Here is a 16,263-nt window from a genome sequence, read left to right on the forward strand (position 1 = left end):
TCGTCTAGATCTTTGTCTCCCACCCACACTCCTTTTTGGATCCTCTTGTAACTACCTGCTCCAGATATCCCATCTGGATGTCTCATGCAAGATGTCTGAATCTCAACATTCTTCTCCCCAAACCTGCTTGTCCTTGTGTTGTCCAACTCAGTCGGCGATGTCCCCTTCCCACCTCCGACCCTTGCACTCTGCACTCCCTGCCTGTCCACCTTCTGTCAGTTCATTCCGCTGCTGAAAGCTTCTTGACTTCGCTTCAGCTTCAGTGCCATTTCCTCCAGGAGGGACGCATGATCCTTCCTACTGGGCCAGGCTCTCTTGTTCTCCAAGTTCCCTGTACTACCTCAGAACTGCACATGCTTTTAGTAACTATATACTCATTCGGCTGTCCCGAGGACTGCATTCCTGGCAGCCAACAGGATGCATGACACAGGACCGAATGATGAACCCACATTCTGCACTGGGAGACACTGCTAACTTGTTTTCACATCCTTGTCTACCCAAGCAGGCGCTGCATCCAAGCCGCCCAGAGACCCCCCTGCGCTGTGATAGGAAGTGGCTACAGGTCTGTCTCAGAAGATAGGCAGCAGGCACAAGAGAGGGAGAGAGAAGTTAGATTCAAACCGCACCTGAGAAGCAGCAGCTTGCTTCCAAGATAAGCCCCTACCCTGGGCTGGAGGTAATTTCAACCGTTAAGTGTCAAGCAGGGCGTGGTCAGAAGGCCCAGTTGTACACTCTTCTCACTCTGAATACATGAGAGGCAACAAGCAGTTAAGGGCAGCATGGGAGCAGACATAAATAAGCCTGGGTGGCAACATGCAAAGATCTAACAAAGTAATGGGAAAAAATTTGCAAAATTGCATGGGCCTGGCACTTAGAGAAGCCACAGACTCCGAATGTAAGTGGGAACCCATGGTGTTCTCTTTTACAAATGTCATTTCCTGCCTAGCCCAATACTTAGAAAGGAGGCCTACCGCTGGGATTAGGCAATTGGCTCTTGACTTGTCTTCCTCTTTTTGGAATCTGAACTTCCCTTTTAACAGGACCTTGGGATGGCTCTACAAAATATCCTGGCAGAGGGAAAAACAATGGGACGGGAGTAAGGCTTTCCACATAGGGAAGAGTGGATTCCAGACACTAAATACAAAAGCGCAGGAAGTTCAGGCTTGACTAAAACAAAGGCCAAGGGGTGGAGGCTTAAGCTCACAGCCCTGTGACAATGCGGTTCCCAGGGAAGATGTCTCTAACTGACACAGGACACACACACAGTTCTGCTGACACCCAACACTTTATTACTGAGGAGCCTTGTTAGGGAGGGAGTGCTGGGATGGCCAAGAAGCGCCCAGCTCGAGGGATTTTTCTGGAAATCAGGCGTTCCTCCATGCAGATTTCGAGGCAACACCGTCATGGACGAAATCCCCAGAGGGTAGCGCTGTGACTGCCAAGCAGCAGGGACAGGAGGGTTGCCTAGACACGGCCTGGCCCCTGGGACAGCAGGGCTTCGATGTCAGGCTCGATATCGATGGTTGGAAAGCGGCGGCTGTACCGGCGTACAGGCACACCATCTGGGCCCACCAGGAACTTCTCAAAGTTCCAGGCGATGTCGTTGCGGCACACGGGAGACCAGATGATGAACTTGGGGTCGGTCATGAGCGCAGTGGCATCGTCACTGGGGGCAGGCAGAGCCTCCCGCAGGAAGGCGAAGAGAGGGTGCGCTTGCGCACCGTTCACCTCGCACTTCTCAAAAAGCGTGAAGTTGGGCTCGAACCCGCCGCCGGGTCGGACGTACTTGAGGGAATTCAGGATCTCTTCGTTCTTAGCGTTCTCCTGCGGGAGGGAAAAGAAGCTGGAACCCAGGGCTTCAAGGGGAGGGGAAACGTTCGGACCGCAAACGAGAAGTTTCTCGATGAGTCATCAGGATCTTGCCCTTCCCGTACAACTCCGAGACAGACCTGAACCCCAGCCGGGAGAAGCGCCGGCGGCCCGCCTCTCCGCAGCCAGGACCTGCGCCTGTCTAGCCTGGCGGGCGCCCCGTCTGCGCTCCCAGCCCCAGGTGCAAGCCCGCCGCCCGCCGGCCCCGCCACTCCGCCCCAGCTCTGCCCCCAGAGCGCACCTGATGCCCGAACTGGTTGCACGGGAAGCCGAGCACAACCAAGCCCCGGGGCCCGAGGCGCCGCTGCAGCTCGTTCATCTCGGTGTAGTCCCGGACCGTTGTGCCTCAGAGCGATGCCACATTCTCGATGAGCAGCACCTTGCCCCGCAAGGAACCCAGGCTCAGGGGCTCCCCGCCGCCCAGCGGGCGCGCGGAGAAAGCATACACGGAGCGCGAGGCCGCCGTTGCAGCGGCGAGCGGAGCAGCACACATGGCTGGCTTCCCGAGTACAGTGCGGAGCTGTAGCGGGGAACTGCTAGGACTATGGAGTCACGTGGCACAGAATTTCCCGGCCGCTCTTCCCACCCACCTCAGCCCCGCCTCATCCGGCCTCCGCCCTCCCTGCAGCCGGGTGGGAGGGTGCGGCCTGGCCGGATGCGGGCACCGCCCAGGCCGAGCGGAGCCGCGCCGGGTAACCACCGCCGCCCCACTGGTGGCTTTCCCGAGCCCCCCCCCCACCACCACCCAGGGCTTGGGCCCAAGAGGGCTCCGATTCCTTCTCAAAGGCTTTTAGTTAAAGGATGGGGCAGGGTCCGAGGAGACTGGGCAGCAACAGCAGCGGGGGCCGCTCGTGGTCCCACAGCCCTCCCAGGCTAAGCCATATTACTCCTCTTGCAGTCTGTACCCTGTTGTAGCCAGGTGCACAGAACGAGTTGTGACTCGCCGTGGTGGGGTGGTGGTGCAGTTGGCAGTGGCTGCCAAGGTAAGTTCTCTCTGCGACGAGGCCCTGTGGCTCTAGGAAGGTTAACTTGGAGGAACTGTTCACTGCCAGGGGAAGCCAGGGCTCAGGCTCCAAAATGCAGCTCTAACTCCTTTCCCAGCATTCTGGGGCTGCCTGGCGTGTCTTCTCATCCAGGCCTCTGATCTCCTTTCTCCTTTTGTATCTCCAGTGTGGCACTGTCCTTATTAACACTGGTTTTCCCAAGGAGCCACTGAGGCCCAACCACCTCCCTGGCTTCTGGAGTGGCCGCAGCCAATTTCAGGCCATCCTCCATACCTAATCAACCTAACCTGAGGCTCAGGCCTGTAAGTTAAAGACACGGAAAATGGACAGGAAGAGAAAAAATGTCACACTCCAGAGATTCCTCCAGAGGAATGACTGCTTGGAGTACCCTCATGTGTCCTCTGAACACTGCAATCCCACACTAGGCCACAAAACCATCATTTCTACCTTCTTAGGAGGAGCCAGGTTAGTGCCAAACGGGGTGGGGAGGGGTTCAGAATGGGGAAAAAGCTGGTATTTCACACTCTGAAGGATACTTCTAAGGAGAGCTAGGCTGGATATATCCTCCCACTCCCAGCCCTGGAGAGAGCAACACAAACACCAGGATACAGGAAGTTTAGAAAACTGCCTTTATTCTATTAGTAGTTGGAAAAATTAACTGGTACAGAAAAAAAGTTTAGTCAGCTGGAGAGGAGAAAGTGAGTGCCACCCAACAGAACGGGCAGCTCCTCTGGAAGGGAACCTGGATACAGTGAGGAAAAGGACACTGTGAACTAGAGCCAGACCCTGCAGTCCGGGTGAGACAGGTCATGCCACCTTCTGAAGTGTCTAAGTGCCTCAGGCATGAAACCAAATTCCTATTTATTTAGCCCAGCTCTGGGGAGGGGGTACTGGGATATGTGGGGCCGAAAACAGGTGATATGGGCCATCTTTTATCAGAGAAACTGACAAAACGGGAATTTTAAAAATGAATTTTCCATCTGACTTTATTTTCAAATACACTTTCTTTTTTAAAAAACCAATACACTTTCTGCAGGGATGACAAATATCAGTATTAGGAAATCCAATTATACAAAAAATACTACATCTAGTCTGGGGTAGATATATTTATTTTTTGGTAACATACATTAAGTGGCACTAATTACACAGTAACTATAAGGTAACTAACATGAAACCACAGAACTGTAACTCTGCCACAGCTGCATAGACTTGGGCCTTTCTGGATGAGCATTTTCAAAAAACTGGATGCCCATCACAGAGCTATGCCAATAAAATCTGTTAAGAAGTAAAGCTCTGAAGTAGGGACTCACTAGAGTACCTTGCAGCTGACAGATGACAGGCAGGACATGTTAGTTATAAAGTAGTTACAGCCTAATTCACAAAAGTTACCAACTGTTTCTCTTTCTAGAAAGAAGCAAGAAGTTAAGAAATTCCTTGAATTAGCGCCTGGTGTGTCAGGTGGGAGAGCAGAGGAGGGCTGTTAGAGCGGTGTCAGAAGGACCCCGGTGGTCAGGTGGGTTGGACATCATTAATAATCACGGTTGGCTTCTAAATACTGGTAGCAAGATGACTTCTGATTTGTAATCTTAGGTAAATTATAGATAAATGAAAAAGGCCAGTAATCATACACTAAGATTAATAAACAGCACTTCAAAATTAACCGCATGAGGGCTGTGCTTGCAGCAGGGTTTCACAAGACAAGGCACCCAGATTTTTTCTTCCCACGTCTGGCTTGCAGAGCAGCTCTCGTGGCCATTTCAAAAACCTCCCTCACTCCATCTTTGGTCTTTGCTGAACACTCCATGTACCCAAAAGCGCCAATCCTGTTCGCCATATCTCTGCCTTCTTCAGGTTTCACCGGCTCCTAGCGGAGAGAAAAGAGCACTTTCAGTTAAGTGTCTCATATATGAAGTAAGTGCAAAGTACTCAAATTCAGCTTAAAAGACTTCTTTTAAAAGCTGCCAAAACCAGATTTGAGTTCTGTCTTATGAAATTCATATGCAGTTCTCCTCCCTACCCCAATATAAAATCCCTATCAAACACGCTCTTCTCTGGGACTTGAGAGAGAAAGAAGAGGCCAGAGAAGCCCCATGGATTAGGGAAGGAATCAAGGGCAAAATGATTCAAGCTTTCAGTCCACTTGGTAAGCCCTTGGGTTTTCCTGTAGTTAGCTTCACAGAGGATTAAATGCCTCTGGAAGGAAACAGATCCTGACCTTGACATTCAGAGAGACAGCTCAATGGAAGAACCTGGGCCGAAGACCTCAAAGCTCTTGTTCTGCACTGGGGAAGACCTGCCATCGGGCCAGCTGGCTTCTCAGAAGCAAAGAAGCAAACTCCATCACCACTTTCATAAAGGCCTCAGGGCTCTCTGGACTCCCTGTCCTCAGGATTTCCTGATCCTTTAGCTGCCACCAATTTAATTTTTGGCCTCACATATACCAACGTAGTAAAAGGAGAGGGAAATCAAGAGCCTGATAAAAAGTTCCTACATTTGGAGCACTGAGTACTGCTGATGTTCCCTTCTCAGGCAGGCAATCCCTGTTTTAGTATATGTGCTGCCGAAGCGAGCACTCAGACAGGCAATCCCTGCAAGCACAGCACTACCTCACAGGAGAGGATCCCATCTCCTTTCATAAAAGAGGTCTTAAGGACCCTCTGAGTAGACCCAATGAATGAGGGACAAGGAGAAAGAGAGCCTTCTGGGACTCTTTGAAATAGCCTGGTTTGTTAGAGTTTCTGTTGGGCTCCCTCAACATCCAACCGTGGGCCCTGGGTTTAAGAATGCTACAGAGGGGCGCCTGGGTGGCTCAGTCGTTTAAGTGTCTGCCTTTGGCTCGGGTCATGATCTCAGGGTCCTGGGATCGAGCCCTGCACTGGGCTCCCTGCTCAGCGGAAAGCCCGCTTTTCCCTCCCCTACTCCCCCTGCTTGTGTTCCTGCTCTCGCTGTCTCTCTGTGTCAAATAAATAAAATCTTTAAAAGAATGCTACAGGAGGGGCGCCTGGGTGGCTCAGTGGGTTAAGCCGCTGCCTTCGGCTCAGGTCGTGATCTCAGGGTCCTGGGATCGAGTCCCGCGTTGGGCTCTCTGCTCAGCAGGGAGCCTGCTTCCTCCTCTCTCTCTGCCTGCCTCTCTGCCTACTTGTGATCTCTGTCTGTCAAATAAATAAATAAAATCTTAAAAAAAAAAAAAAAAAAAAAAAAAAAAAAAAAAAAAGAATGCTACAGGAAAACAGAGGCCTGCCCCAGACCATACCTGCTTCATCTTGGCTAGTTCCCGCCTTGTGTGCTCATCATTCCGAAGATCCTTCTTGTTCCCAACCAGGATGATGGGCACGTTGGGACAGAAGTGCTTGACTTCCGGGGTCCATTTTTCTGGGATATTTTCTGAAAAAAGCAAAATTTTGAGATGCACAATTCTATTTTGAAGAATGTCCAAGAGTCCCAGTTAAACTGCCTTAATAGTATGCTCTACATTTAATGGGAGTCTCACTAGTTTCAAAACCACAGAAAAAGGCAAAATCTAACCTCCTTCCATTAAGCACAGAATCACCAGCTTCTTCCTCAGCCCCCACTAAGGAGCTCAGCTCCTATGGAAGTGGGGCCCAGTTAAAGCCTCTGGAGGAGCAAAGGATCCAGAACACAGGGTGGCTCCACCATGGCGCAACCTGACCCAAGGAAGGAAGATATCCATGGGCCATTTCTGTCACTGCTAGCTAATAATTGTGACCACATCTTACAGAAAGGGTCTCCATTCTCGTGCTACAGCTGGCCCAGGGTCCCCATGTTCTCTCTATACCTTCAGCACCCCCATCATGTAGGTTATTGGTATTTCAAATGGCTCAAGAATGACTTCTGAAAATGAGTAATAACCAGCTTCTTGCCAATACTGCACTAATTTACAAAGGTTGGACATACATCATGGTGTGTAAGTTGCCCATGTTCAACTGCCCACAACCATGGTCTTGGGCACCGGCAGTGTCAGGCGTGATTCTGTAAAATGGGCTAACAGTATTACGTACCTTACACAGGGTTATTCTGAGTCAATGCATACTAAGTACTTAATAATGACAATCATTTAAATGATCTGCTTGCAATCTGAGGCTATATTTTGGAAGTAAACTGTTCAGGGGTTCCCTGGGTGGCTCAGTCAGTTAAGCATCTGCCTTCAACATGGGTCATGATCCCAGGGTCCTGGGATGGAGCCCCATGTCAGGCTCTCTGCTCAGTGGGGAGTTTGCTTCTCTCTCTCCCTGCAGCTCTGTTTGTGCATGCTCTCTCTCTCATAAATACATAAAATCTTAACAAAACAAAACAAAACAAAAAACCTGTTCATTCTTTGACTTCAATACAAATTACCAAAAGGTAAGAGTTACTTATAGACTATGGAAAGATGCTCTGTCTTCTGGCTAAAAGACCACATCAGATAAAGAAGCTATGTAAGTGAGGTCAAGAAACATTAATTTAGGGGCGCCTGGGTGGCTCAGTGGGTTAAGCCACTGCCTTCGGCTCAGGTCATGATCTCAGGGTCCTGGGATCGAGTCCCGCATCCGGCTCTCTGCTCAGCAGGGAGACTGCTTCCCTCTCTCTCTCTGCCTGCCTCTCCATCTACTTGTGATTTCTCTCTGTCAAGTAAATACATAAAATCTTTAAAAAAAAAAAAAAAGAAACATTAATTTAATGCTCTATTCTTCAGCACATAAGATGGACACTTAACTGTGTCCATCTTCCTTTGCTATAGCAACAAAAGAGTCAACTGTATCACTAATGTCACAACTTAAAACTCAAAAGTTTTATTCTGAAACCAAGAGCTTCCCAAAGGAGTACAATGTTTCCAGTCCTCAGAACAATACAGAGTAATACAGTATAAAGGGCCAACCCATCTAACAACAAAGTCAAACAGCCTCAGCCCAAACCTTGCTCTCACCTTTGCACATGTGGTCACTTTCAGTTCAGGTGTGACAGTGGTCACTTTAAAAGGTAAGTGAGACACCCCTCCCTTTGCTCAAACCTTCCAAGAGCTCCCATCTTACTCATGATGAAGGGAAAAGTCCACACCATTAACCATATGGCTTTGCAACTCTCACTCCCATCCCTTCTAATGCTACACTGGATTCCAGCCTTCCCACCTTGGTGACTTTGCATCTCCTGTTCCCCCTACCTGGAAGGTTCTTTGGTTAGGTATCTGTACTGGCTTCCTTCAGATCCCTTAGGTCTCTCCCAGAAGTCACCTTTTCAGTAGGATTGCTGACCATCCTACAGTCATCCTCTAAAACAGAATACTATCATGGCCCATTCCATACCCACCTCCTAAGACTGTTATTTGTAAAATTTCTTGCTATCAGATTTACTGGCTTTTTTTTTTTTTTTCAACTGTTTTTTTTTTCCGGCTCTTCTGTCTCCCTTAATCTAGAAGTTTCTTCCATAAATAGATGCTCAGTAATATTTCCTGAATATATGAAATTATTACTTCAATAGTCGCCCCACTCCCTGGAACTCAGGACACTCTGTCTTGACTTCTCTCATCATGAATAACATAAAAACTTAATTTTGGGGGGGCACCTGGGTGGCTCGGATGGCTAAGTGTCTGTCTTCTCCTTGGGTCACGATCCCAGGGTCCTGGGATCAAGCCCCACATTGGGCTCCCTGCCTGCTTGGTGGGGAGCCTGCTCCTCCCTCTCCTTCAGCTGCTCCCCTGCTGTGCTCTCCTGCTCTGTCAAATAAATAAAATCTTAAAAAAACAAAAACAAGTTACCCCCCCACCCCGTTTTTAAAGTAGGCTCCATGCCCAACATGAGGCTTAAACTCACAGCCCTGAGCAAGAGTCTCATGCTTTACTGAGCCAGCCAGGCACCCCTAAAACTTTATTTTTTAATTCAGTGATGGTAATCACCTACATTATCTCCCACCCCAAAATAATCTGATCACATTGAGGAATATCACGTTGCATGGATTTACAGTGGGGTTGCAGGAGGGCCTTTGGGAATTCCAGAAAACTAGAGAGAATCTTTACCATCTAGATCAGAGGTCAGCAAATAAAATCTTGTCTGGAATCTACTTTTAAAAAAATACTTGTGGGGCGTCTGGGTGGCTCAGTGGGTTAAAGCCTCTGCCTTTAGCTCAGGTCACGATCTCAGGGTCCTGGGATCGAGCCCCACGTCGGGCTCTCTGCTTAGCGGGGAGCCTGCTTCCCTTCCTCTCTCTCTGCCTGCCTCTCTGCCTACTTGTGATCTCGGTCTGTCAAATAAATAAATAAAATCTTAAAAAAAAAAAAAAAAACTTGTAAAAATAAGGGGTGCCTGGGTGGCTCAGTCAATTAAGCATCATCCTTCGGCTCAGGTCAAGAACCCAGGGTGCTGGGATTGAGTCCCACATTGGGCTCCCTGCTTCTCCCTCTCCCTCTTGCCACTCCGCCTGCTTGTGTGCGTATGTGTGTGTGCTCTCTCTCTCAAATAAATAAACAGAATCTTCAGGGTGCCCGAGTGGCTCAGGCAGCTAAGCATCCAACTGTTGGTTTTGGGTAAGGTCATGATATCCCAGTGGTGGGAATGAGCGCTATGTCTGGCTTGGTGCTGAGTACAGAGACTGCTTCAGATTCTTATTCCCTCCTCCTCTGTTCCCCCTACCCCTGCTTGCTAACACTCTTTCTCTAAAATAAATAAAATCTTTTTCCTAAAAAAGATTTTATTTATTTGACAGAGAGAGAGAGAGAGATCAGAAGCAGTTAGAGAGGAAGGCAGAGGGAGAGGGGGAAGTAGGCTGCCCACCAAGCAGAGAGACCGAAGCAGGGCTCGATCCCAGGACCCTGAGACCAGGACCTGAGCGAAAGGCAGAGGCTTTACCCACTAAGCCACCCAGGTGCCCGTAAAGTAAGTAATATCTTAAAAAAAAAAAACAAAAAAACAAAAAAACAAGTTTTACTGGAACATAGCCAAGCTCATTCATTATATATATATTCTGTGGCTGCTTTTGTGATACAACAGCAGAATTGACTAGTTGTGGCAAAGTTCAGTACAACATATGGCCAGCAAAGCCTAAAATATTTACTATTTGGTCTTTTACAAGTCTGCTACCCCAGGTCTCAACCAGAATATAGACTCTAGACCAACTACCAGTCCAGACAGCAGAGGCTCAAAACGTAAAATTATCACAGGGTTGGCTGGCAGCAGAGCTGAAAGTTTCACACCAACATTCTAACTCCTGATCAAATTTATTATCCTATACCTATAGGTGGGGCCATAGTCTAATAACATCCAATCAAGTTAAACGAAGTTTAGGGGCACGTGGGTGGCTCAGTGGGTTAAGCCTCTGCCTTCAGCTCGGGTCATGATCTCAGGGTCCTGGGATTGAGCCCCAAAATTGGGCTCTCTGCTTGGCAGGGGGCCTGCTTCTCCCTCCCCCTCTGCCTGCCTCTTTGCCTACTTGAAATCAATCAAATTTTCTCTCTGTCAGATAAATAAATAAAAAATCTTAAAAAAAAAAAAAAAAGCAAGCCAGATTCGTCTGAGAAACCAATACTGAAAACTGTTGAAAATGACTGAAGTGAACCAAGGGCAGAGAGTACCTGCTCTGTCTTGGGAGTCAATGCACAGAGGGCTCAGTCTCAGCTTAATGCCTTGGGAGGGATAACCTTAGTCAAGCAGTTCAAAATCCATGTTCAAGTCTCTCCTTACTAGTTAAGATACTTTAGAAAAAGCGCTAAAATGGGGCTTTAAAAATACTACCAGGAGGGGTGCTGGGTGGCTCAGTTGGCTAAGTATCCAACTGTTGATCTCAGGGAAGTCTGCTTCTTTCCCTCTCCCTCTTACCCTCCCTGCATACACACTCTCTCTCTCAGATAAAAAAACCTTTATTTATTTTTTTTAAGATTATTTATTTATTTGACAGACACAGACCACAAGTAGACAGCGAAGTAGGTAGAGAGAGAGGGGAAGCAGGCTCCCTGCTGAGCAGAGATCCTAGGACCTGAGATCATGACCTGAGCCAAAGGCAGAGGCTCAACCCACTGAGCCACCCAGGCACCCCATACATAAACCTTTAAACAAACACACACACTACCAGGAAATAGCAAATCACCAGTCAAGATATGGCAAAGTAACACACTCAATATGAGGTACTGAAAAAAAGGTTGTGAGCACCCAAAAAAGCATTCCCCAAAACACAGTTGAAAAGCTGGCTGTATCTGGAACCTGCCTACTAGGAGACCTTGGCTGAAAAGTGATCCAGGGCCCAGACTTTCTAGTCCCAAGGCTCTAGGACTCTGGTCACTGATGATTCCTTTTATTAAGTTCATGTTTGAGGACCTGAAAAAGCAGGTGTCAGCCAGGCACACACACAGTGACAAACATCAGGCTGTAGAGTTACTCACCTAAACTATCAGGGCTGTCAATGGAGAAACACATCAGTATAACATCAGTGTCCGGATAGGAGAGAGGCCTCAAGCGGTCATAATCTTCCTGCCCAGCTGTATCCCACAAAGCCAACTCTACCTGTGATAGGAAAAATAAACACAAGAATACAAGGTTAATCCTCCCAACTTTCAAAAGAAGTGGTAGTCACCAAAGAACATTCAAATGGCAAACTGTCCAAAATAGTAAAAGAAGCCTGAGGTGGAGTGTGTTCAAATTGTTTTAGGTTGAAATTTCTCAGAAGACTGGAGTACATGAAGTACATAATAAAGTACATAATTAGTACATAATTTAAAATATCAAGTCAGGGGCGCCTGGGTGACTCAGTTAGTTAAGCAGCTGCCTTCAGCTTGGGCTGTGATCCCAGGTGTTGGGATCCAGCCCCACATCAGGCTGCTTGCTCAGCGGGGAGCCTGCTTCTCCCCTGCCTGTGCTTGTTCTTTCCCTATCTCTCTGTCAAGTAATACATACATAAATAAATCTTTAAAAGTAAATAAATAAAATACCAAGTAAAAAATATAATTCGTAAGCAGCACAGTATTTAATTATAAACAACATTCTAATAGAAAAGCAGATGAATAAGGAAAGTCGAATTGTAAACAACATTCTACCAGGTGTACCAAACATAACAGGGAAACACCAGACCTGAGTAACTTTCCCCAATACATTCTAATTCAATTGCTTCCTTATTTGGTCTTATCATTCTGCTCCAATGTTTAAACAAGGAGACACTGTATTTGAGGGGTGCCTGGGTGGCTCAGTCGGTTTAGCATCTGCCTTCCCCTTCCATCACGTTGTGATCCCAGGGTCCTGGGATCGAGCCCCACATTGGGTACCCTGCTCAGCAGGAAGCCTGCTTCTTCTCCCTCTCCCACTCCCCCTGCTTGTGTTCCCTCTCTCGCTGTCTCTGTCAAGTAAATAAATAAAATCTAAAAAAAATTTTTTTGTTTATTTATTTGACAGAGACAGACACAGCAAGAGAAGAAACACAAGCAGGGAGAGTGGGAGAGGGAGAAGCAGGTTTCCATTAAGCAGTGAGCCCAATGTGGGGCTTGATCCCTCATGACCTGAGCTGAAGGCAGATGCTTTATGACTGAGCCACCCAGGTGCCCCAAGATATATGAATTCTAATACACTGATACCCAAGCCTCACAACATAACAGACCTCAGAATAGTATAGCTCATTCATTCTATCAAATCGCACTACTTGGCCCCTCCATGCTTCATGTGTGCTTAGTCAGACGCATCCAACCCTAACTATCACCTGATAAATGCTTCAAGGTGTTGGCCCTGTCTCTTGGAAAGGACTTTTCCATCTTTAGTATGTCTGTTCCTGGGACCACAATCACCTAGACTCTTGGATGGTTTCCTAGGCTATTACAGTACACTCTTACATGAACATTCCTAGGCAGCACACTCTCAACTTGGAGGCTACTGAGTTGCTATCAAGCACTTTTATTTCAGGGACCCTAGAATTCTGAATAGTTGGCTTAATGTGCTTTCCATACATGGTACCACAAACTGAAGCTAGGTAGCACTGGGACAGAAAGGGATAACAGGTAAAGCAGGAAAATGAGAAGGAAGAAAGGACATGGAATTATGAGGGCCAATACATTAGGTGCTAGCAGCATGAGACATGTGACTAAATACCCAAGAGGACTGAATATATTGGAGAAGAGGCCTTGTTCTAGTTTTCTTTTCAGTTGACCTACCTGCAGTGGGAATTTCATGCTTCTTCAAAGTTGTACAGGAGCTCGGTAAGACATTATTTTGATAACAAAAGGAACAGAAAATTGAAAAATATATTCTAAAATCTAGAGGCACCTGGGTGGCTCAGTGGTTAAACAGCTGCCTTTGGCTCAGGTCATGATCCCAGGGTCCTGGGATTGAGCCCCACATTGGGCTCCCTGCTCAGTGGACAGCCTGCTTCTCCCTCTTGTCTGCCTGCCACTCTGCCTACTTGTGCTCTCTCTCTGACAAATAAATAAAATCTTAAAAAAATAAATAAATTTTTTAAAAAAATACACACACACACACACACACACACACACACACACACACACACACATATATATTTTAAGATATATATAGTAAACTCTAATTCCAGCAGAGTTTTGCTCCAGTCTTGCCAGTGGACATTTTAGGACAGACATGAAGAAATACTGTCCTTGTTGCCAGTGACAGGTAACTGGTGGTAAATGGTGGCAGCCTATTTAAGTTACAGTAAAAAACCGTTAAAAAATATTAAATATGAGGATGTTATTTAAATGTCACACTGGTGGGACGCCTGGGTGGCTCAGTTGGTTGAGCAGCTGCCTTCGGCTCAGGTCATGATCCTGGCGTCCTGGGATCGAGTACCACATCGGGCTCCTTGCTCCGCGGGGAGCCTGCTTCTCCCTCTGACTCTGCCTGCCACTCTGTCTGCCTGTGCTCACTCTCGCTCTCTCTCTCTCTGAGAAAATAAATAAAATCTTAAAAAAAAAAAAAAAAAAAAAAAGTCACACTGGTGACTGGTGTAGATCAGAATACCCCTTTGAGACCCATAAAATGACCTCTTGACCTAGTAATATTACTTCAGCGCTGAGTGAAAATATCATGACAGAACCGGGGAGAGGGGAATGTTCATCCATACACAAAGATTGATTTTAGCATTAACTACCTGGCAACAAACTAAATTTCAAACATAAAGCTATAAAAAGGCTTCCATGTAAAATAAACAGGGATGTGAGTAAAGTCTAGATGACAGCAGTTAAAAATGAACAAATCTGGGCTATGATGGCAGAAACAGAATCGATTTTGTATTCACACGTCTGTTGTTATTATACTGTGTACTAAAGAGACAAAATGGCCTAACTCTCTACAGGCTCTAAGAACATCTTTGCCTAAGATGCAAAATGAAACCAGTTGTTAGGAGTACTCACCTGCTTTCCATCAACTTCAATATCTGCCACATAGTTCTCAAACACTGTGGGTACATACACCTCTGGGAACTGGTCCTTGCTAAAGACGATGAGCAAACAAGTCTTGCCACAGGCTCCATCACCAACAATCACCAGTTTCTTCCGGATGGCAGCCATGCTGAAACATGAGACAAAGGTGTTATCTAGAAGCAAAAGAAGCTATTCATAGCCTCAGGCTATGACACACAATTTTCTGACCATAAGGCATAAGCCACATCCAAATACAAAATGCTAGTACAACTTTCCACTTGACATCAAAACTCCACAACTAATGGTTATACTTTAAATTTTCTTTTTAAGATTTATTTATTTATTTGAGAAAGGGAAAGAGGGACAGAGTGGAGTGAGGGGGAGGGAGGGAGAATCTTTTAGCAGACTCCATGCTGGGTGTGAAGCCTGATGCAGGGCTCTATCCCAGGACCATTAGACTGCTACCTGACCCGAAACCAAGAATTGATGCTTAACTGACCACCATCCAGGAGCCCCAGACTAATGGTTATAGTTAATGGTAAAAAGACTGAAAGTTTTTCCTCAAGATTAGGAACAAGACAAGAATGGCTATTCTTGCCACTTCTATCCAACATGATAATGGCAATTCTAGCCAGAGTAATTAAGCAATAAAATGAATTAACACATTCAGATTGAAGAGGAAGGAGGAGAACTATCTTAATTTGCAGATCTCTCTCACACACACACACACACACACATATATGGAAAATCCTAAGGAATCCACTAAAAATCATTAGAACAAATTCAGTAAGGTCACAAGATACAAGATGAACATAAAAAAATCAAGTGTACTTCTATAACCTAGCAATGAACAAAGTAAAAATGTAATTAAGAGGACAATTTCATTTACAACAGCTTCAAAAAGATAGGGACAGGGCACCTGGGTGGTTCAGTCATTAAGCATCTGCTTTTGGTTCAGGTCATGACCCCAGGGTCCTGGGATCAAGCCCCTCATCCAGCACCCCTGCTGGGCTTCCGGGAAGCCTGCTTCTCCCTCTCCCATTCCCTCTACTTGTGTTCTCTCTCTTGCTGTGTTTCTATCAAATAAATAAGATCTTAAAAAAAAAAAAAAAAAAAAAAAAAAAAAAAAAAAAAAAGAACAGGGATATGTTTAACAAAAGTACAAAACACATACTCTGAAAATCCAAAACATTGTTGAAAGAAAGATGTAGGGCGCCTGGGTGGCTCAGTGGGTTAAGCCACTGCCTTCGGCTCGGGTCATGATCTCAGGGTCCTGGGATCGAGGCCCGCATCGGGCTCTCTGCTCAGCAGGGAGCCTGCTTCCTCCTCTCTCTCTGCCTGCCTCTCTGCCTACTTGTGATCTCTCTCTGTCAAATAAATAAATAAAATAAATCTTAAAAAAAAGAAAGAAAGAAAGAAAGAAAGATGTAAATGAATGAAAGATATTCATGTTTCTGGATTGGAGGATAATACCTGTTAAATGGCAACATCCTCCAAATTGTTCTACAGATTCAAGACAATCCCTATCAAAATACCAGCTGGCTTCCTGAATTGAGAATCCAGAAATAAGCCCACATTTAGGGTCAAGTGATTTTCAACAAGGATGCCAAGACAATCTGACGGAGGAAAAAGTATTTTCAACAAACGGTTCTGAGACAACTGAATAGATCCACACAAAAGAAAAGAGTTAGAGGGGCGCCTGGGTGGCTCAGTGGGTTAAGCCTCTGCCTTTGGCTCAGGTCATGATCTCAGGGTCCTGGGATCGAGCCCCATGTTGGGCTCCCTGCTCAGCAGGGAGTCTGCTTCCCCCTCTCTCTGCCTGCCTCTCTGCCTACTTGTGATCTCTGTCTGTCAAATAAATGAAGAAAAAAAAAATCATTGTTTAAAAAAAAAAAAGAATGAAGTTAGTTAGAAAGCTACCCCTCAAATCATACACAAAAATTAACTCAAGATGGATTGTAGTCCCGGGGTACTGGGTGGCTCAGTCAGTTAAATGTATGCCTTTGGCTGGGGTAATCCTGAGATCAAGACCTGCAAAAGGCTCCCTGCTCAGTG

General features: G+C 46.4%; 2 protein-coding genes across 3 annotated transcripts in view; both read right to left on the reverse strand.

Moving 5' to 3' along the window:
- Window positions 1–1,266: 1,266 nt before the first annotated feature.
- Window positions 1,267–2,420, reverse strand: GPX1 (glutathione peroxidase 1). The gene is made up of 2 exons (XM_032319710.1): window positions 2,111–2,420; window positions 1,267–1,824 (listed from the first exon to the last, which is right to left on the reverse strand). Exons 1-2 carry the CDS (start codon window positions 2,360–2,362, stop codon window positions 1,465–1,467), a joined length of 612 nt encoding a protein of 203 aa, XP_032175601.1. The 5' UTR covers window positions 2,363–2,420; the 3' UTR covers window positions 1,267–1,464.
- A 1,059-nt stretch (window positions 2,421–3,479) lies between these two features.
- The window catches only part of RHOA (ras homolog family member A), a 59,857-nt gene continuing 47,073 nt past the window's right edge, over window positions 3,480–16,263 (reverse strand). For both annotated transcript variants that reach the window (XM_032319734.1, XM_032319724.1), the window contains 4 exons: window positions 14,200–14,356; window positions 11,239–11,359; window positions 6,127–6,257; window positions 3,480–4,737 (listed from right to left, as the gene is read on the reverse strand). In XM_032319734.1, coding sequence (XP_032175625.1) covers window positions 4,564–4,737; window positions 6,127–6,257; window positions 11,239–11,359; window positions 14,200–14,355 — 582 coding nt within the window. In that variant the 5' untranslated portion in view covers window position 14,356 and the 3' untranslated portion in view covers window positions 3,480–4,563. The remainder of the gene's footprint in view (window positions 4,738–6,126; window positions 6,258–11,238; window positions 11,360–14,199; window positions 14,357–16,263) is intronic.

Source organism: Mustela erminea, chromosome 1 (genome assembly GCF_009829155.1).
Source record: "Mustela erminea isolate mMusErm1 chromosome 1, mMusErm1.Pri, whole genome shotgun sequence".
NCBI lineage: Eukaryota > Metazoa > Chordata > Mammalia > Carnivora > Mustelidae > Mustela > Mustela erminea.